General features: G+C 30.7%; 1 protein-coding gene across 1 annotated transcript; it reads left to right on the top strand.

The window, feature by feature from the left end:
* The first annotated feature begins 18,921 nt into the window (after positions 1 to 18,921).
* Positions 18,922 to 19,338, top strand: LOC132253132 (secreted RxLR effector protein 161-like). The gene has a single exon (XM_059734534.1). It carries the CDS (start codon positions 18,922 to 18,924, stop codon positions 19,336 to 19,338), a length of 417 nt encoding a protein of 138 aa, XP_059590517.1.
* The last annotated feature ends 4,647 nt before the right edge of the window (positions 19,339 to 23,985 follow it).

Here is a 23,985-nt window from a genome sequence, read left to right on the forward strand (position 1 = left end):
CAATTAAGTTGATCACAACGATATTGTTACTTCCTTAGTAGAAACTACCTCTCCATGGCAATACCATGTGCAATAACTTTGATCAATCCCATTGAAATGTAAGTATTCTCTAATCACTTGAGGAGTATGGTTCACTAAGTTGTCACATTATAGGCATGGACATCTAATATAGTTCAAATCTCTAGCATTTAGAGTTATAAATTGAATAAAGCTTTCAACCCCTTGTTCATACTCTTGAGATCTTTTATCTTTAGACATCCAAGATCAATCCATTTCTAGGTTGATTCAACTTAATTCCTATATAACACAAGTTGCATAATTTATTAATTCTTAATTCTTAAACCAAAAAAAGATAAAAATTGAGATACACAACTAGTAAATAAAGTATTAAAAAATGAAATAACATCATAATTGTATCTATATTATATCATATGCAACCAATTGCATATTTTTAATCTTAAACACTATATATTACTTTATTCAGCATGAATTAAATAGATGCATAACTTCATTTAGTATCTATGCATAAATACTAAAACAAAGTAGGAAGACTAATAATTTAGCTAATTTAGCATAATACTTACAAATTTGAGTTTGTTGTTTCTTTCCTATGGGTAATAGTAATAAAAAAAATTAAGTCTTGACACCATAAAAATAGAAAAAAATGATTGAATAGTTTGAAGATAAGATGTTATTTTTGAAGATAGTAGTTACAGTGTGTAATTAAAATTAGCCATAGCCATTTGACATGCCTTCACTAAGATACAATCAACTAGAATTTTGTGTAAAAAAAAATATATATATTGATCAAAAAGAAAGAAAAAATTTACATAGTATACTAAGATTTAACATTCAATTTATAATTAAAATATAATATAGGATCACACAAAAATAATTGTTGCTTTCATTAGGACATAATACCTTTCCATTTCACTAATTTCACTTGCTTTAGCAACCCAAAATTTCAATGCCTTCTTTTTTGAGATCTGCCAAAACAATAATGAGAACAATTTATTCTACAACCTATCATCAATCTAATAAATAATTTTATGAAATTAAAAAATATCAAAGTTTTGCACTAAATATATATTTGATAGAGAATATTAATTAGACATCAATTAAAGACAAACTTCTTATCTAAAATTATAACTATTACATAAACAAAGTTTAGAGGCTTTTAAAAGTTAACCAAGTGATCACTTAATAAAGTTAACCTTGACTAACTTTAAAGAATTTTAATTTCACTTGAACAACTCTTTGATTTGTAATTTTGATTACCTAGGGGCAATTCCTTCATAATGGGAAGATTGACAATGATTATTTATTTATATATTACTAGAGTTACATTTTTCATCTATTAGTCTTTTATTTAGGGAAAGATTAAGATTAGTTCATACAAAATCCCACCCAAAATTTCCACTAGTTTGCTCTATATCTATATTTAATTTCATGGTGCTTTAAAACAGACCTGTCAATGTTGACATGAAAATTGATTCCCACTTTGTTGTTTCTTAACTACTACTTAATCATTGTTAGAATGACGGTGAATTTTGATCCAATTAGCAAGGACAAGAAGAAAAAGTCTTGAAGTAAAGAACATATCGCAACCTAATATAAATTTAATACCATTAACATAGAACCTTTATCTTCTAATCCAGGTGCCACCATATCCAAAATTCAAGATTTTCTTAGGTTACTAAATGAAAAGTTGTGGTGCCCGTCTTGACTAACACATATATTAATATTGATAGGAAATTAAGATGCAAACGTATCTTGAGAGAAAGTAATAGATAGGTTAGAATTTAAAGAGGATGAATACTAGGCAACTTATTCAGATCCTATTCAACCCCCTTTTTACTGGTTCTTTATACTTGTATAAGTGTTGAAAAAAATAATTGGTAAAATACCCTTTTAAAAAAAAATTATAATACTACCCTAGTTTTGGTCGCATAATTTTTACTTAGATACGGTGTCTTATTCAAATAATTTAAAATAAGACAATTTAAAAAAGAAATTTTACAAAGAAACGTTTTCTTACCTAAAATCATCCTTTGAAAACATATTTTCTTCTTGAAGTTTGCTTACCCAAATCATTTTTTCAAGAGTCTTTTGCCTCAAAATTTTTTAAGAAAATAAAAAAATTCATATTTTAATAGCTAATAATATATATATATGAAAAGTAAAGAGATCAAGGATTCACATCGATTTTGTCCTCTTAGCACATGTGACATTAGGTGTCTTCCTATACACCTCTCTTAACTCGTAGTCATCTCTTGGGGGCTCATCGACACTTATATAGCTTCCTTTTGTGAGTCACCTTTAGTAACCCTTTGTTGAATGACTCATTCAGACCATATTATGATCTTGCCTACCCTTCGTCCTTAGGTTAGATCTCACTTAGGTTCACCTAGACCCACTCTAGTTCACATAGGCCCGTTTAGGTTTACCTAGGCACTTTCAAGCTTACACAAACTCACCTTAGGTCACTTAGACACTTTTTTATCACCTTAGGTCACTTTTCACTTCACCTAGGCCCAGTTAGATTCACTAGAACCTACTTAGGTTCGCTTAGATAGATTCTTTAGGCTTGGGTGCACTTAGGTTTGTTTTTTGAGTTGTGATTACATGATTATGAGTTTAAGTGAGTATTTGGCTTGAATTTTTTTCCTTTTGTTATTGCTTGGAATGAATTTTTAGCATTTACTCGTATTATTTTGATGTTCCATTTTTTTTAATCATTAATTACACTATATTAGTGTAGACCCTACTTTGGACTAGGAGGAGCTGGTTTTTTTTTTTTCATTTGGAGGAGTGGGGGACGACCTCCACAAGTGTTCAAAGCTACATGGGATGTGTGGCAAAGACATGGCCACCTTGCCATGGTGGTGGTTGAGAGAGAGACTTTTTTTGCTAAACAAGGAGCAGTAGCACTAGTGAAGGCTTGCAAGAGAAGGAAGGACTGCAGGTGAGGGAGGAAGAGAAAGAAAGTTGTTTTATAGAGGAGCTAAGGGGATTTTTTTTTTTAGATTGAGGGGTTTGAGTGAGAGTTGAGAAAATGTGTGGAATAGAAAGAGTGAATCAGTAGAGAGACGATTTCAGCTTTAGTGAGGGCCATTTTAGACAAAGTTAGAGAGAAAAAATGAGGCGTCTGGAGCAGCAAAGATGAGAAGAGAAAGAGAGTAGCAAGAGAGAAGAAGTAGAGAAGTAGCTCGTCGTTCTTTTTCTTGTCCAGGTATGATTACAACATATTTTAAATTTTGCCATTTCAAACTGTTCTTTCTTGCTTCTTGCCAATTCTAGATTCATCTTGATGCTTGATGTGGACATCAGATATTGTGCATATTTGTAAAATCTAAGACCTATTTTTATGCCTTTATGTCTGATTCTAGTCTGGTTTTTTTAGCTCTGTTTATGAATAACTTGTGCATTTCTCTATTCACGAACAACTTGAATAGGGATCCATCACTGAATCTGATTATTAAAGATCATGTTCTTGCTTCCTTTTGATTCCACTTGTATCTAGCCCATTGCCACTTATGAAACAGAGATAGGTTTAACCTTTTTTTTTTTTTTTTTTTTCGTTTGTACATGCTATGTTTCTATTTTTACTCTCTTCTCTATTTTTGTTTTGGCGTTCTTGGGGGTGTTGAGTATCTCATTTGGGATGACCATCTTGTTTGGAGTGCTTTTGAGAGAGCCCCATGCGAACCACTTTGCATATAGTTGGAAATTTCAGGATGCTTGTAAAACTATGTGAACCACTACAATGGAGATAGATTTGGAAGGTGGAAAAGATGATGACCATTAGTGTTGGGTCAATTCAATAGATTCAGTTGCGGAAGGCATCTGTAATGCACCATGGTCTTTGAATTCAACATCACTCAGCTCCACTAGCACATGCCTTCTACTCCTCTCTTCGTTGGGTTCCACTCATCAAATAAGAGGGTCATGAGGTTCTATTCATGGCCGATGTCATCGATGACTATAGTTTTCTAAGTCAACCTGAGTGGGTATACTTGAAGGAGCTTTATGTTGCTATAAAACCCTGTGAGCTTGCCTTAGTTGTTGTTGATTCAACTCCACTTTAATCAAACCCAAACCATGGAAACCATTGTTGATAGACGACTTAGAGGATTTAATAGTGATGAGGCTCCAGAAAGAAGGTTTAGTGGCACAATAGTTGGAGATGCTGACTCTCAACAACTTAACTGGAACCCCAAAGTTGATTGTCCTACTGGTTTGCACATGCAATTAGTTCGATGCCTTACAATTTATACAGAAGTGTGGTCCAAACTTGTGGATATTAATCATAGGATCAAGTGGAACTTACAAGTTATAGAGTGGGAATTTGTCAAGCTTACAAACCAACTTGAATCCTATAATATGGAATTAGAGAGTCCAAAATCAAATAGGAAAGCAAGGAACTGAGCCCAAAGGATTGCCTATGGGACAGAGTTGAGATGCATAACCACTTACTGTCACTTAGGGTAAAATCCAAGCTTCCCAACAATTTAATCAATGAGCATTCTTTGATCATGCATGAAGATCAAGGTAGTGACAATTATTGAAACTCATATGGTGCTCGTAGGCGTTATCGATCATGTGAAAACACCTCGGGGCCTTTGTTCCCTGAACACAACTTCTGAAGATCGACTTATGGGTTTGGTTTCGTTCTCTGGAAGTCATCTGAGTTGCGGAAACATATCCTTTTTCTGGAGCTATTGTTAATGTCACGTTCATGCTTATTAAGATATTTGGTTTGGAAGCAATGAAATCACAAGCAATGGTAGTAGCAATTTTCTTAAAGTTTCTTTCAACAAGCAAGTTTGTATTTGAACTCCCTTCATCGCATCGTCTTCAAGTTGATGGATAATAAATGGCTTGCTATGCATGCATCACATGTGGACTTCAATACAATGATGAAATCCATAAAGCGTCCGGTGGGAAGAGAGTTTTTACTTTAGGATGTATCATGCCTTGAAGACTCACCCTCATATAGCCTTCCAACCCGATAGTCATGAATAGAGTGAACTGCTTTAGGAAGATTGCATGTGGTTCGCATTACAATTGAAGCAGGCCATACGGAGAGTTTGAGACAAGCACTTACCCAACACCTTTATGATGGTAGACTTGCCTATTCTGTGGGAAGTGAGCCTAAAGTAGAAGAAATAGTGAAGTCGATCCTCCATCAAAGTCTAAAATCTCTGTCCACCCTTGAACTCCATGCGCATGTGGTCATCATGCATGAACACATGGCCAATTCATTTCCAATTTTCTAGCTTGCCGCCAAGCTCTCTCTAAATTTGAGTCATCGTCCACTTCTTATTTGCCCACCACTTTCAACTTATTCCCTTCTTCATATTCACCGATTTCCCATCCTAAACATTCATATCCCCATGTATCATAACTTCTACTAGCAGTTAATCCCACACAAACCCTTCATACCTGTTTTTCATACCCACCAAACCCACTTCTCTTACTACCTTCTCCATTCATTCCACCACCAAACCCACTTCTCTCACTATCTCCTCCACTCATTCCACCATTCGCTCCCAATAAACTTCTTTCCCATTCTTTCCCATGTTCATGCAACCCGCATGCATGACCACTTCAGCGCATGCATGGCTCCTTTGGATTCCTCATTTTGCAAGCCTACAACTACATGAAGGTTTCCGTCAATGGCAAGAAAGACTTGTATGTTAAGAATGTGCAGAGAACTATTATGGAATGTGTTCTGAGCAGCTCTACTATAGTTTACATGCAATGCATTGCTTCTTTTCACTACTCATACATGTGGCATATGTCATTGTTGGTTTTGACATGGAACAAGCCATATTTGAATCCTATTCATGCAGTGGTATATCATTGGAGTCGACATCTCTCATAAATTGAGCAAGCTAGAAGCTTTGCTTCTACTCTTAAGTTTCAAGTAGAGGATGCCATTGAAATGGAAGACTTTAAAGAAGCTTGCATATGCACTAGAATGACTCATAATCTTCAATCCTTTGGTGTGTAGCCACTTCGACCTCCTATAGTCGATGACCCAATGCAATGGCTTCAATAGTGGACATGAGCATTCAAAACAACATAGAGAGAAAGAAATTGAGTTATTTTTCACAGGGAATTGGTAATCTCATTGATGACTGCTGGCAAGGTGACCACCATTGGCAAAAGAACCAAGCGCCAGGCTCAAGATCATGCACACCAGGAAAGTTGGTGCTTAATGCTTTCTTTTCAATCCGCTCCAGTAGGTTGGGAATCGAATCAACAAAGCAATAGAAACCTCGTACACGCAAGGGTGAATTTTGACTTAAGACTGAGGATAAGCAATTTTTGAATTAGTAGAAGAGGGGAAGCTAAACTAATCTTTCCTTTCGATTGGCTGCTACATGCATGAAATGGTCAGGTCTTTTGTGACATTATTCCAATGGAGGTCAGACTCTATTCTACTATAAGAAAATAAAATTCTTTTGGTTGTGAGGGATCAAATCCTGTCATTTGTTAGTAAACTTGATGAGGTTGAAAGCTTTGTGGTACATCTTGCTTTTTGGATGTTGCATGCTCATGAAATGGACAAGTCTTTTTTGAAATTATCTTAACCAAAGCTGAAAAAGAAAAGAAATGATCAAATGGTGTCACTTATTAGGTCAGTAAATGAGGTTACTAGAGTTGCAGGAGATATGGAGAGAATTAGGGCATTCTGTCATATTTGGGTGAGTGAGTTAGGGGTAATGCTCCATGAGACAAAGGATTGTGTTAATGATTTCATGATTAAGGTGTATGGGCAAACTGGGCGGGATAAAAAACAATCAATTGTAGAATTCGGAAGTGAACTTGAGAATGTTAACTCATCACCAGCAAAGCAATCACAATTGCACGTCAACTGTCTCTCCATTAAGGCCCCATAAATGCATGGCCACCCTCCGATGTACCACCCTGAAGTACATGTGCCTATCATCCTCTTAATTCTTCAGCTTTTGATGTCAAAATTTAATCTTTCAAAACTCCAATTTTCAAAACTCCAATCTTTAAATTTAATTCTTAAAACTTCAATTTTGAAATAATTTTCAAAACTCCAATTTTGAAATAATTTTCAAAACTCCAATTTTCAAAATTCCAATTTTTAAATTTAATTTTTGAAGAACTCCAATTTCCAAGTAATCTCTAATTTTTTAATAATTTTCAAATTTAATTTTCAAAATTCCAATTTTTCAAATTTAATTGTCAAAACTTCAATTTTCAAATAATTTTCGAAACTCTAGATTTTCAAATAATTTTCGAAACTCTAGATTTTCAAAATATTTTTCATGCTACTTCAGTTTTTTTTCAAATAATTTTAAGTCCTCAATTTTCGTCATTCATTAGGGTTTTAGGTTACCAAAAATCTCAATTTTAATAAGCTTGCTACCATTCTCATTCTGGCATGCACTTGTACAAATTTTCTTTGATTTTCAAATAATTTTATATTTCTCTTGATTTTAATTAACCATGAATATGATTTTCATAATTCTAAAATAATGGAATTTATGGGATTAATTCATGCAAATTAAATTGGGCTTTGGTGGGGCCCAACATCCATGATGTTTTTCTTTAAAAATGATTTGAGTGAAGTGCATAATTACCATTGATGATTTCTCGCTTTGTTTTGTGACACCTGCGATATGTTTTATATTATTTATTGTGCACTAATCCCGTTTCATGATAGCGCATTTGCTGCTAAGGTACAATCTCACTCATACTTTGCTTATTTTCATGCATGATTCGTTTTATTATTTGATCATTTCATTGATATCTTTTGATTTCCTTATCAATTGTCTTACATGCCTTACCTTATTTAGTAGAGACTCGTTTTTAAGGACTTAGAAGGGTGCTACGGTCTTTTACCATACCTTCCTAATAGGTAACCTGATCCTCGAACCCGACTTTGGTTTTTCACAGATTTGCTTTTCCTTTAGAAGTCACACTTAGGATTTTTCTTTCTTATTTTTTTTTCCCTTAAAAAAATAATAAAACAAAAATAAGTGGCGACTCCAAGTCTTTTCTAAAAATCATATTTTTCAATAAATAAAAAACAAGTTTGCCATCGAGTGGGAACACATCATGCAAAATGCGGGATCCACAATTAGCATTTGATTTTTGATTGCAATGTTTAGTGTCTATATCATTATTATTATTATTTTGTATTAGTTATTTATTTTTGTCTATTTTTAAATATTTATTTATTTATTTGTTAGAAAATTGTATGAGGTTGAATTTATTTTTTTTTTCCAAAATTTGCATGAATTGATATTCAAATTTCCTTATAATTGGGTTTGAGTTATTTTATTTTAATTGGGTTATGGTATTTAAATTTTAAATTGTGGACCTAGGTTAGTTTCATTTTAATCGGGCTTGGGTTATTTTATTTTAATTGGGTTATGGGTATTTAGTTTTAAGTTGTGAGCTTAGAATTGTTTTTTTTTTTTTAATTGGGCCTGGGTTATTAGTCCTCATTTTGGGCTTTATTAAGTTGTGGGCCCATGGGGTTTCTTGGAGAGGAAGTCTTGAAAACTATATTTAAAGGGCATAGAAACTCTAGGCAAGGAGGAAGACAACCTCACATGGGTTTGGGTCACTTAATCTAGCCTAAAATGGGTCTTAATTTATTAATTAACCCAATAGGGTCTACCAATTAATCAATTAGCTCAATCCAAAGACCTTGTTCACTTACCCCTGTGCAATCTTGCATAATTACCAAAATGCCCTTATGCACAAAAGTGAACCTAGAGCCAATCTGACCCTCATAATCCATGCCAACAAGATATATGAGCTTAGAGGAAAGACCATTGGGACCCATAGGAATACTGGCTCCCTTAGAATCCAATTCTAAAGTTGATTCAACATCCTACTATAGAGAATCAATTGAACTTCAATATCCTATGTAAATAACAATGATACACCAAGTACTCGGGTTCGTGACCTGCTATCCATTGTGTTTAGAGACCCCCATGAATTGGTGTCCATAGTCTAACAAGGTGAAAGTTGTCAACCTTTCAAGACTACCTCTACCATCCTTGAGTTACAGATCCTCCTATTGTGTGTTCAATTGACATATCTTAGCTCTCAAAGAGCCTATGTCAAGTTTCACTTAAGGAACTACTATGGCCATAGTCCCAACCAAACCAAATAAAAAAAAGTGAACACACTATAACACAATCAAGACAACTTAGAGATCAGTCAGAACAAACATGTAATCCTCAACGCCCACTCTCAGTCAACACGATAATGCTAAAAATAAATAAATAGAAAATGGAGCAAAATAGTGAAGAGAATCGGAAACAAGAAAAATGTTGTAGCTATAGGTCTCCCATTGAGCCCAACTTCCAACTCCCTTTCTTAAGCTCTCCCCAAAAAGTCTCATCCGTTCCTCTCACTGGTACTCCTTTGTTTCTTTTTGTAAATTCCCCCCCCCCCACTTCCAGCTTTTCTTTCTTCCCCTATAAGCTTCTACGGGTTCCCGTTCCACTGCTTACCGCTCAGTTTCCACTAGCTCCACTGCTTATACCACCACCATGGCAAGGTGGTCACATCCTTGCCACACGTCCCATGCATGTAGCTCACCTTGTGGAAGTCGTCCCCCACTCCCTTCTATAGAGATGCCCAACTCTTCCCGGGTGGCCAGCAAGTGGTAAGAAAAAACTTTGGTCCACAAGAGGGTCTACACTTTTATCTTTGTACTAAATTATACATTGTTTAATTTTTTTTTAATATAAAATATAGTTTTATCTAACTATTTACATTAACAGACTTTATTATTTACGGTGACTTATTATAAATTTTGATAATATTATAAAATTTAAATTGAATTAAAATTATATTATATTTAAAAATATAATTTATTAATGAAACATAAAAAGAGAAACTTTAGAATTTAAAATAGGCAATTAAGAGTAACCACGTCTAAGCAAGTAAAGTATTTCCTTTTTCAATATTAAAATTAATTCTCTTTTTATTCAAATGTTTTATTAGTAGATAGATTGACTTTACAAAGTTGATTGAAATTAATATTTTTTTTAAGATTGAATTTCTTTTGGTTAGTCTTCTCTTTTCTTTTATTGATATTCTTTACTTATTGTAAGTCTTCCTATAATTGAGATTTTTCACCATATTAAACCATATACAGTTGTAACTAATTATAGTTAGTTTTGATATAAGGTTGTAACATTCAATACATATAAATAGAGAATCACCTATAAGAAAAAAAAAATGTGAGAATAATTTTCAAAAAACTTCTCTCTTTTCAGGTGCTTTCTCTTCATCTTTCTTTCAAGTTTTTCAGTGGTTTCACATTCAAATTTTAGTGAAAAACTACAACCAAATTTTTAAGGCAAAAGAGATGGCCAAATCAAGGAGTTTCGGGTCATTTTTCCTTGCAATGGTTGTCATATTGTCCCTAGGTTGGTTTTTATATATACCACTTATATAAATAATTTTTCTTTTATCCATCTGTCAAACTTCCATTATTTTAATTGTAAGTTTGGGCTTTTTAATATTATAATAGAATGATTTTTAAATCTTTGATTTCAAAATTGTAGATTCCATTTATTGAATAATTTTCATATGATTTCCATTAGATATGATTATTCAATGAAGTTATATTTCATATTAATTTTACCTAGAAAACATGTAGAAAACAAAATTGTATTAAAATAAATAATTTTTAATAATTGATGATGTATATATGTATGCGCATTTGTAGAAAAGAAGTTCTAGAAAATATGTAACAAATTTTAGGAATGGCGCTAATAAGTCAATTGATTATAATGCATGTCATATTGATGAGTTTTGCTATTCATGTTTTTAGTTTGCAAGGAAGTGGTTAGTCAACAAGATGGAAGGTGTTGCAAAGATCACCCAGAACTTGGACATTGTGCTCATGGCAAAGATGATGATCCAAATGGTGGAAAATGTTGGACATATTGTATCATAGAATGTTCAAAGGGCGGCTTGTGCAAAAAATTATCTGGTGGTCGTCATGTTTGTCATTGTTATAGTTGATCATATGTTGTATATGAGTATAATATGAATAATATCGATCTATAATATCAATAAAGTTTATAAATAATAACTTTGATTATATTATTCTTTTGGTGGATGTTTTTTGTTTAATTTTTTTGTTGTTGTTATTATTAATATATGAAAACACACTATTGTTACCCTCTTCATCTTCATTTAAATCTTTTCAGTCTCCAAAGTCTATTGGATTAAAATTTAAGAAATTCAATTCAAAGTTACAAATTGTTTGCCAAAAAAAAAAAAAAAAAACCAAAAAAACGAAAGAAAGAAAGAGAATAGTATATTATAAACTAATAATTAACCGAGTTATTATTACTAAACATATTATTAACATACTATTTTACCTATTCAACTTCAACCTTTACAATTTTCTATCTAATGTTTGGTTTAAGAGGACAACATAATGCCCAAATCTATATATTATAAACACTTTGTTTTGAGATTTTTATTTCGTGTTCTTTTAGAATAATAGAGAAAGATGTGTTTTTAGATAACATTTTTTAGTTGTTTTATGTTAGTTTTCACCTATTTTATAGGGGTTGTTTTAAAAAAGAACTATAGAAACATGTAGAATGATTTAAAATAAAACATTAGATATAAAAATTATTTTTAAAACATATTAATAATATTAAAAGTAGGTTAAAAACATTTCAGGTTTCCAAAAATTTTTTTTTTCTACAAAAACATTCTCAAAAACTATTTTTTTAAAAACTATTTTCGAAAATAGTTACCAAATAGGGCCTTGATTTTTTTTTTTTCAAAACCACTTTTTAGGTTAAAAACATTTCTAAGAATCACTGCTAAAAGAATTCTAATTTTTTTTTTTATAATATTATAAAATTTACATTGAATTGAAATTTTATTAGAATTAAAAAGAATAATGTATTAATGAAATATGAAAAGACAAAGTTTAGATTTTAAAAAAGGTAAATAAAGTTATAAAGAAATTAATAAATAAATAAATTATTTAGAATTCTTTATATACATACATATATATATATATATATATATATATATATATATATATATATATATATATATAAAGAATGTTATATATTAAAGAAATATAGAAAAAGAATGTTGAGAGAAAAATAGATGGTTTAGAGTTTAGGATAATTAATAAGGAAAAAATTATATTTATTAAAAATATCAAAGAAATATATAATGCATGAAAATATTTTTTAATATGAGAAAGAGTATGTTAAAGAAGGAAAAATTTACAAAACTATTTTTTAATATATAGGACATATGAGCAACTTTTAATATGTAAAAAAGGTATTTTAGAGAAGAAAAATCCTACTCACACTTGGTTTTTCAAAATTTTCTATCAAATTATTGGTAATAGATATGGAATAACATAGATATAGATATATATAGGTATGGTACGTGCTTAAATTTCAAATTAGAAAAAAAAAAATTAGAAAGAGAAAGAAAGTGCATAGAAGTAAAAAATGGTTTCCATTATTAATTTTTTATTTCTCACTAAATGTAGTTAGTATTTATTACAAATAACTTTCCTTATCCCAACTTTCATCAATTAAACCTAATTTATTTTCTATCTTTTTTTAATTTTCAATAGTTTTGTTTGAGAGACTAATAATTTTTCTTCTCAATTCACATTAAATTATTATTATTCAAAATTTTATTTGTTAATTTATTTATTGATTTTTTTTAATAATTTATTTTACTTCTCTTTAAATCCTCATAATCTTAAATATTTATGTGTGGTTATTCTTCAAATTAGAAACTTATTTATACATATTTTTTTTAACTCTTAATTTCTTTTTAGGAATGTTGAGAGTTATGCCTAATAGAAAAATGAAAGGATGTATGAATGTTAGAGAGTAAAAAATTGATATTTCTATATCTATCTTTTTTATCAAAAAGAGAATTTTCTTTTCTAATTTATGCATTTCTCTATAACACCACTTTTATTTATTTATTTTTATTTTTATGTTTCTTATATTCAAACATTGTTATAATAAATGAATTGTGATATTTGAACCAATATTTCGGAATTTTAAAAGAAAAAGTGTTATGTCCTTAAAAATGGGTTTCAAATTAAAAAATAAAAAAAAATAAAAAAAAAATAGAAATGTAAAGTTTTATTGGATTAAAAAAATAATGACGTTTTAACTTAGTTTCTATTTGTCCTTATTTTTCATTTTTTTTTCTTTTCCCTAGTTTTAAAATTTAGCTTTTTTATTGTATATATTTTGAGTTGGAATTAATGATAGTCTTAAAAGTTTTAAAAATGTTAATTAAAATATTATAACTTTTTCATGAAAAATTCCTATCAATTAAGAATAAAAAAAAGTTTTTGTTTCTTCCATGATGAGAGAAATCTTGATGGAGCAATTTGAAAGAGAAAATCCACATTGCTTTTTGTTAGTGATCTTTTAGGTTTATATACAAATAAAGTTGCTAACAGTTCCTAACAACTTATGATAACAATTTCTTTAACTATAAACTTTTCTTTAACTATAAACTTTTCAGTTTGAGACTTCTCAACCGTCTAACCATCTTGGAGCTTAACTAGTGCATATTTGTTGCTATGTTTCTTGATAGTTATCATCCCCTCGCAAGTGCACAGGTTTGGGAACAACAGAGAGCTTGGTACGAAACATGAAGAACTAGGCACTTGGAATATGCTTTGTGAAGATGTCTGCTACTTGCTCAGAGGATGGAATGTATTGTATGACAAGATCACGTTGAAGTACTTTATCTCTAATGAAATGAAGATAAAGTTCAATATGCTTGGTGCGTGCATGGAAGACAGGATTTACTGCAAGGTCTGTGGCACTCTTGTTGTCACACCAAACTAGTGGAAGTTAAGTTTGAGCAATACATAACTCTTTTAAAAGAGAATGAACCTAGACAATTTCAGTTGTTAAGGACGCGAGACTTTTGTATTCTGACTTTGCATTACTTCAAGAAACAATCTCTTGCTTGGAAAATGACCAGGAGATTAAGTTAGGTATAAGAAAAAGACAAGATCCACTGGTGTTCTTCCTGTCATCTGAATAGGATGCCCAATCAGCATCTGTGTATCCTTGAAGAGCAAGTGAGGAGGATGAGTGTAATAAGAGGCTATGTGTCGAAGCGCCCTCGAGATACCGAAGTATCCTTTTAATAGATAACCAATGGGTTGAGGTCGAATGAGCCATAAATTGGCAAGCATTATTGACAGCAAAAGATATATCTGGTCTAGTAATAGTAACATATTGTAATGCTCCTACTATACTTCAGTAAAGAGATGGATCAGGTAGTGGTTCACCATCAGAGAAGGAAAGTGGTTTTCCTAATGCACTAGGTGTGAGTGTAGCCTTGCCTTCAATCATGGTTGTTCTTGTTAACAAGTTATGAATGTATTTTTGTTGAGAGATGTGTAGATAGGTGGAACACTGCTGGACTTCAATTCTGAGAAAATAGTTGATAGGACCAATGTATTGGAGAGCAAAAACTGAGCTAAAATGGGAGATGAAGGAACGAAGTTGATCAACAAAGCTCACAGTTGGTATTAGAGACTTGTATGCCTTTGCCTTATTCGTTTTTACAATTTGTGTTTTTTAATAAAAAAAAAAATATAGTGAATTTTTGTATTTTGGAGTTTATGGTTTTTTGGAGTTTTTAATGAAAAATATGTTTAGAAATCATTAGGAAATTAAATTTCTAATATTTTTGTGATTCAAATGATCAATCTAGTGTCTGGAATACACGAAAACCATCAGGTTTCATTTCAGGTAGCAAACGAGTCAAACAGACCTAGTTGAAGGTAGAAAATGACTACATGGGGCATATCGTTTTGACTATAAAGAATGAAGAAATAAGTAAAAAGAAATTAGAAAAAAAGCTGTCTAGTTGGTCTCAACCTTACTTTTCCCCAACTGTTACCCAAGTTCGACTCCTCCCAACAACAATCTTAAATTTTTTATTATTTTTATTTTTTATGGAAATTCATAAAATTTAGTGTTTTAAGATATTTTAATTAACGGATTTCTTTATGGATATTTTATGTGCTAAATTATTTATTTTTGTTATTTGTATGTATATTTTTTTTATGGTTTGTTATGCATACAACATTAAGTTAAATAATTTTGCACATTAAATTAATTCTTAAAGGATCTTTATGGATTTAATTTTAGATATTTATGTGCTTATGATATTTATTTCATAATTTTGTGTGTATGAGTTATTGTTTTATTATACATGCAATATTGAGTTGAATAATATTAGTACATTGATATTGACTTTGTGTACATATTTCTTATGGTTTCATGCAATTTATATGAGTTTCCTTGTGAATTAATTAAATGTCAAGTGATCCACATAATTTTAATTAATTAGGGAGTAGCCACAACATCTTTAATTATGCAAAATTATATATTAAGTATTTTAGGATCATATATAGAAAAATGACATTACGGGTAATTAATCATTTTGATGTAATAAAATTTTATCCCACAAGAATTTTTATTATATTTTTATGATTAGTTAGGATGGAATATCAAATTATATTTCTTTATTACCCACATGAATTAGGAAAGGGAACATAATTTGATAGTTTTATCATAAGGTTTTACATGGATCTAATTAAATTAGAACTTTAGTCCACAGACAAGTTAATGTCACTAGATTCATAATTTTGGAACATGATTTACATTGGTAAAACATGATATATGGTTATTAGTCTCAATTTTGAATTATAAGCATGTATGTTTAATTTTTGTGAAATCGTGTAACCTACGAATTTCTCTAATATAAAATGTGACATTCCCCAATTGAAATGTGATAAATATAAGGTTTGGAATGAGAGAATTCTCCTTCATTTGGGTTGCATGGACATTGATTATGCTATCAGGAAAGACAAGCCAACCATTATTGACACTAGCGCTATAGTTGAAAAGGCTCTTTATGAACAATGGGAGCAATCAAATCGCCTTAGTGTGATGTTCATAAAGACCAAAATCTCTGCTAGTATTTGTGGTTCTATCAATTAGCACGACAATGTCAAGGCATTATTGAAGCCTATTGATAAGCAATTTGTGACTTCAGATAAAGCACGTGTCAACACCCTGATAATGAAGTTTTCATCCTTAAGGCTCACTGATATGAGTGGTGTGCGAGAGCACATAATGCAGATGAGGGACATTGCAACACAATTGAAGACACTTGAGGTTAAAATGTTTAACTTCTTCCTTGTGCACTATATTTTGAACACTTTTCCATAGCAATATGGACCCTTCAAAATATCCTACAACACACACAAGGATAAGTGGTTGATTAAAGAGCTTCTAAGCATGTGTGTTCAGGAGGAGAGAAGGCTAAAAATGGAATTGGGTGAGAGTGCACAAAAAGAAGGGGTGCATGAAGAAGGGTTGCACTAAATTCCAGAAATGGCTTGAGAAGAAAGGTAAACCAATCTCATTTGTTTGTTATGAATCTAATATGGTTGATGTTATTTATAACACATGCTAGATTGATTTTGATTCTATAATTCATGTTTCAAATACGTTACAGGGTATGTGAAACCTAAGGAAGCCAATGCCAAGTGAGTAATGCATTTATTCAGGAAACAAGATACGTTCACATGTGGAGGTTGTTGGAACATGTAGTTTGGTTTTAGGTAGTGGTTTTATTTTGAATTTAGAAAAGACATTTTATATTCTAAGAGTTTGATTTCAATGTCAAGAGTTGTACCTTTGGGTTATTCCTTTAGTTTTTATGAGACATCTTTCAGTTTGTTTTATAAATCTATTTTTGTTGGAAATGGTACATTGTCATATGGTCATTTCTCTATCAGTTTGCAAAAAGATACATCTAATAACGTTATGCATGTTCACACTGGTACAAAACAATGTGTTATGAATGAAGATTCCTTTATGTTATGGCATCGAAGATTAGGACATATCTCCATGTAGAGAATTAAGAGATTAGTAAATGATAGAGTACTCAATACTTTAGATTTTACTGATTTTGACACTTGTGTGGACTACATTAAGGAAAAGCAGACCAATAAGTCTAAGAAGGGTGCCAAGAGGAGCACAGACATATTAGAGATCATACATTTAGATATTTGTTGTCTAAACATAGACATGTATGGTCTTAAATACTTCATCTCCTTCATAGGCGATTACTCACGATACATGTATATCTACTTACTTCATAACAAGAATGAAACACTGGATGCCTTTAAAGTTTTTAAGGCTGAAGTAGAGAAACAATGCAGAAAGCAAATAAAGATCGTGAGAACATATAAAAGTGGAGAATATTATGGTAGATACACCGAGGATGGACAAACACCTGGTCTGCTTGTGAAGTTTCTTCAAGAGCATGGAACAATTTCTCAATACACCAAGCCTGGTTCCTCAAACCAGAATGGTGTGGCAGAAAAAAGAAACTGAACATTAATGGACATGATTAAGAGTATGAGTAGCAACTCCAAGCTTCCTGAATCCTAGTGGACTAAAGCTCTTAAAATGACATTGTACATATTGAACTGAGTTCCAACAAAGGTTGTTCCCAAGACACCAATTGAATTATGAAAATGTTGAAAACTGAGTTTGCAACATATACGTGTTTGGGGATGCCCGTCTGAAGTAAGAGTTTACAACCCACAAGAGAAGAAACTAGACCTAAGGACCATTAGTTTGTATTTCATTTGATATTTCAAAAGGTCTAAAGGGTATAGATTCTACTGTCCATCTCACAACACTAGGATTGTGGAGTCAAGAAATGCTAAGTTCCTTAAGAATGACTTGATTAGTGGGAGTGATCGATTTCAAGACGTTGTTTGTGAAAGAGATCATATTGATGCTCAACCTTCCACTTTAAGTGATATATTGATTGTCATTCACAATGTCCCTCAAGTTCAAACAAATGATGGATAACCAATCATTGAAGTTCCACAAACTACTGATGACAATCCAGTAGATCAAGTTTTCAAGATCCACCAAAAATTGTTGAACAACCAGTTGAGCAACATGATTCTCAAGAAAATATTGATACAACATTAAGGAGATTTACCAAGGCAAGAAAAAGCAACAATACCTAGTGATTATGTTGTGTATCTACAAGAATCAGACTACAACATTAGAGTAAAAAATGATCTTGAAACATTTTCACAAGCCATAAGTTGCAAATAGTCAAATTTATGGTATGATGCTATGAAAGATGAGATGAATTCTATGGCATCTAAAGGAATCTGGAATCTTGTTGAGTTGCCTAATGGTGCCAAATCCATTGGATGTAAATGGGTCTTCAAGACAAAGAAGGATTCATTGGGCAACATTGAAAGGTATAAAGCAAGACTTGTTGTTAAAGGATTCACTCAAAAGGAATGAATCGATTACAAGGAGACTTTTTTTTCCTGTACTTAAGAAAGATTCTTTTTGTATCATTATGACATTAGTTACACATTTTGACTTAGGGTTACAACAAATTGATGTGAAAATAGCCTTTTTCAATGGAAATATAGAGGAAGAGGTTTACATGAAACAACTAAAAGGATTTTCCTCTAGTAGTGGTGAGCATCTGGTATGCAAGCTTAAGAAATCCATATATGGATTGAAACAAGCATCTCGTTAGTGGTATTTGAAGTTTCATGATGTTATCTCTTCATTTGGTTTCGTGAAGAACATTATGGATCAATGCATATACCATAAGGTCAATGAGAGTAAGATTTGTTTCCTTGTTTTGTATGTGGATGACATCTTACTTGCAACCAATGATAAGGGTTTGCTACATGAAGGATATGGGCGATGCAACTTATGTCATTGGCATTAAGATATATAGAGATAGATTTTGAGGTTTTTTGGGCCTATCTCAAGAGACCTATATCAATAAGGTTTTAGAGAGATTTTGCAGATGAAGGATTGTTCACCAAGTATAGCCCCCATTGTGATGGGCAATAGGTTTAATTTGGACCAGTGCCCAAAGAATGATCTTGAGTGGGAACAAATTAAGAACATTCCTTACGTTTCTACTATTGGAAGCTTGATGTATGCTCAGGTTTGCACAAGACCTGTCATTGCATTTGTTGTTGTGATGTTAGGAAGATATCAGAGTAATCCAGGTATAAACCACTGGAAAGTTGCAAAAAAGGTGATGAAGTACCATCAGGGGACCAAAGACTACATGCTTATGTATAGATGCACTGATAACTTGGAAGTGATTAGCTATTCTGATTCGGACTATGTTGGCTATATTGATTCGCGAACATCAACTTCAGGATATGTCTTTATGCTAACTAGTGGTGATGTTTCTTGGAGAAGCGCAAAGTAGACTTTGATTACAACTCCCACCATGGAGGCTGAGTTCGCGTCTTGTTTCAAGGCTACCTCACATGATGTATGGTTAAAGAATTTCATTTTTGGGCTTAGAGTTGTGGATTCAATTTTTAGGTCATTGAGGATATATTGTGATAATTCAACTACAGTTTTTATGGCTAAGAACAACAAATACAGTAGTCAAAACAAACACATTGACATCAAGTATTTAGCCATAAGAGAATGTGTTAAAGAGAAAACAGTGGTTATTGAACACGTTAGCACTAAATCAATAATTTATGATCTTTTGACTAAAAACATGCCACTGTTGAAATTAAGGATCATGTAGATATATTGAGACTAGGTTCCTTTGTGTGATTTTCATTGTAAGAATGAATGTTATTTTCAATGAAACTTTATTTGTGATGTTTTCTCATATTTGATTTTCTTTGTGTACACTTTTATTTATTTGTTGAGAAATATCATTAATGTTTGGACTTAGAATAAACATAGTGTTTATTCATTAAGTTATATGGGCTAGTGTTTAAGAGACATGATGCATTGTGATACATGTAAGATAATACTTGGTTTTAGAGGACTATCGCCATGATTCATGTATTTTGTTTCTTGCTATGGTGAATGATGAAATATATGGACCAAGTGTGAGAATGTTGGAATTTTGTTTCTCCTATATCTTCGATAACAAACCGAAGATTACCGAAGATGTGATTCAGAATGTGGTTCACATTCATTCCATCAATTTAGGAATGGAGATTAATGTTCGGAACCACGTTCGCATCACTGGCCAATGTTTTGTGCACACTCAAAGTAGACTCTGTGATGGAAAGAGTCTTTAAAAAGGCAGACCACTAATGGGTTATGGTGCCCTAAGCCTTCAATCTCTTTTAGTCTAAAAAACACCATCTAAAAAGAAGTTGAGAAAGGTTTAGAAGCACCTAAAACCCGAAAAAAAAAAAAAGACACTCATTTTAACCTGTGAGTTTGTGAGAATGGCAATGATGGGAGGTACGTTTTCGATTTGTTTTCAATTCCCCTTATGATCTAATTGTTATTTAAGGATTGTTATGAGTATGTTTAGATAATTTATGTCTTACATCATCCTCATTCTCCAGACATTGAAATCGTTTTTCCCAGTGAATCTTTCGATCTCACATTTAATCGATCCCATCTCAAACATCAACCAAGCTCTGATACCTTAAGGATTAAAAAAAATTCAAATTTGAAGTTTTCTTTTGGACAACTTTGAGGGAGTTTTTACTTGATTTTTTTATTCCAAATTAGTGCAATTAATGGCTCCTGTTAGAGAGTTTTCATCCACAAAGGATTGTTCGTATATGCAAGTTGGAAACATATGTAGAGAGTTTTGACCTACAAAGGATTGCCATTTTATGGAAAGTTGGAAACATTATCTTGTTTCCTCTTATTGGATGCATGATAATAGAAATAAGTATATCCTTGGTTGGAATACACTTAGCATGGATAATTTGATATCCATATTCCAAATTAAGGATATCTATTAAATTAGAATAGTGTAAGATAAAGATTTTTTATTTTTTATTTTTTATAGAAATAATAAAGTTTCTTGAAATCTTTAAGAGCCAAGTCTCCTTATAAATTATTCTTAATAGTTTTCTAATTATGATTTTTTTAAAGAAATTTATTTTACCTTCAAGAATTAAGTTTTCAATAAAGTGGTCTTAAAGGTTTTTCAATTTTTAAAGAGGGACTTTTCTCATATACACAAAGTAATATCATCTTTACTCTTATAAGAATCCTCAAGCTTATAATTATTGGACTGACAATCATCCCAAGTTGTTTCCGTAGTCTTTTTTATATTTTTGTGATTTAGACAATCAACATGTGTCTTACTTTCTCATAATTAAAACATTTTATTTTCTCATTTTTAGATGAACCTTTTTATTTTCTTTTTTTCTTTTTTTTCTTGGTTCCTTTTGTTTAGTTTCAAATCTTTTCTTATTTTTAGAGTTTCATTTTGCAAAAGATCTTTTGTGAGCTTTGATAGTATTTTAAAATTTTTTGGTAAACTATTAGGTGAACACATCCTATGCACGTGAGGTTGCATGTGGATGATGTTGTTTTTATAATTAAATTATTATTATTTTTTAATATCATGTACCTATAGTCATCTTAAAAAAAAAAAAAAACCTAAAACTAACATATGCATTTGTTTCATATAGTTATTTAAAATTTTATTTAATCATTATTTACTCTACTAACTTGAATGGCCTTAAGTATGGACAACAATCTCAAGTCTTCAATGCTAATATAAATCTCATAAAGTACATAGAATTGAATTGAAGAATGTTTAGAAAAAAAATTATCAAACTAAGTTATCGAGTCTAACTTACTAACACAATGCTTTGAGAAATTCTTTCAACATTATTTACAAATATATAACATTTTTTTATGTTTGTTTATTTTAGTAGATATTATTTTTTTCTTCATTTATGTTTATAATTTTTAAAATTAATTTTAGTTTATTTGTAAAATATAAAATTTGTTACTTTCATTCATGAGATAATTAATATTCGCAAAAACAAATGATTGAAAATAATTTTGAAATAAATAAAGTTAGAAAACTGCTTACACGAAAATAAATAAATAAAATAAAATAAAATAAAAGAAGAAATAGAGAATGCAACAATGCTTGATTTTAAACATGATCAATGGAATCTTAAAATTATTTCTTAATTTTCAATTCTTATCATATTTTAAATAGACGTGGTATAATTTAAGTGAAATTAAATAAAAGAAAATCAAATTAATATATTTTGCAACTCATTACTTTTTCACGTGCAACTATACAAAGACTACTCTTTGATTGTTAAGGTCTTTCTACATGCATAACTAATTAGATCATTATGGTAACTTAGAAATATCTAAAATGCAATAAATATTTGACATGTTTTTTTAAAAAATTAATCAATTATAATTTATTCTCATAATTTTAACAATTTAAAAAAAATTAGATTAAATTTATTTATTTTGTCATAAAATGACTACCACATGGCAAAATTGAAAGAGATTATATGCTAGATTGAAGAGAAAATTATGGATGGGTTCTTGCACTTGAGTGGTTCCTCTCTTATTTGCCCTTCCCTAAATCACTTCCTAATCTTTTCTTTTTTTGCAATCTTTATTTAGGTTATTCATAGAATGATTGATTGATTTATTTATTTATTTATTATTATTATTATTATTAGCTGAAAAATAAACTAATAATTTAGTCTCGATTCGATGTTTATATAAGACACAAAAACTTGGAGAGGCTTATGTTAATATATATATATATAGTAGTTTTGAAAAACTATTTTAAAAAAAATAAGGAATCAAAATTTTTTTTACAATTCCAAATTTTAAAATTTCTTAGATTAATTTTAAAAAATATAAAATAAATCTCTATTTTTGTACAAAATATTTTACTTTTTTTGAAAAGTTTTTATTTAAAAATAAAAAACAAAAAATGTATCCAAACATAATATGTGTTGTTACTATTTTAGAAAATAATTTTAAAAAATAGTTTTTGAAAACGATTGTTTGGTAAAACAAAAGTCTATTTAGAAATATTTTTTTAACCTATTTTTAATATTTTTAAATATGTTTTAAAAATAATTTTTATATATAGTGTTTTATTTTTAATCTATTACATGTTTGTATAATTATTTTTTAAAACGTTATTCAAAAAACAAATTATAATTAAAAGATGTTTTCTAAAAATATTTTGTTTTTTGTTTTTAAGAATAGAAAACAAAAAACCATTTTTTGTTATCAAACATGTTTTTTTTTTTCTAGAAAATATAAGACTGTTCTCAAAAATAGTTATCAAACAAACAAGTCCAAATTTTTTTGTTTTTCATGTTTTTATATTAAGAAAAGCATTACAAATAGATGGATGAATAAAAAACTTATTAGTTCATAATAATATCTTATCTTTTCCATTAATGAGAACCAATTACATAGATCTTAATAATGTGATTCCCGTCCATTTCAGTAATTCGTGGGATGCTTTCTGTTTATTTTGTAATTTTACAAATCAAGCCTAAGCCTAAGCCTAAGACGATGAATTTTGTCAATTTTAGTAATTGATAGCATGAATCATTTATTTTGTAATGCCTATAAGCATATTATTATTCATGGTCTTCACCACAATCATGGCTAACTTCTAATCAGGGGAGATCATACCCTAAAGATGTTACTGCATGCATTACACTATCATATGTTTATAATATATTCCGTGTTCCATGCATGAATTTGGTTTGATGCTGACGGGCAAAGTCAATTTGTAGTATCTATGCTTGCTTCTCTTCATTTGCAAGTTTTGTCTGTTGTAATGTTTAATGGGCCTAATTTTCTTGGTTGGTGTGAACAAGTTTAGTTTCACCTAAATGTTCTGAATCTTGATTTAACACTTCAAATTAAGAAACCAATTGCTATTATTGATTCCAATAGTGATAAACATAGATCTTTCCATAAAGCTTGGGAAAGATCAAATAGACTAAACCTAATGTTCATGCAAATGACTACAACAAACAACATCAAGTTCATAATTCCTAAAACTAAACTAAGGAATATATGAAGTTTGTCGAAGAGCGCTCTCAGCTTGATTTTTCCGATATGTCGC

This window comes from Vitis vinifera, chromosome 18, assembly GCF_030704535.1.
Source record: "Vitis vinifera cultivar Pinot Noir 40024 chromosome 18, ASM3070453v1".
Lineage (NCBI taxonomy): Eukaryota > Viridiplantae > Streptophyta > Magnoliopsida > Vitales > Vitaceae > Vitis > Vitis vinifera.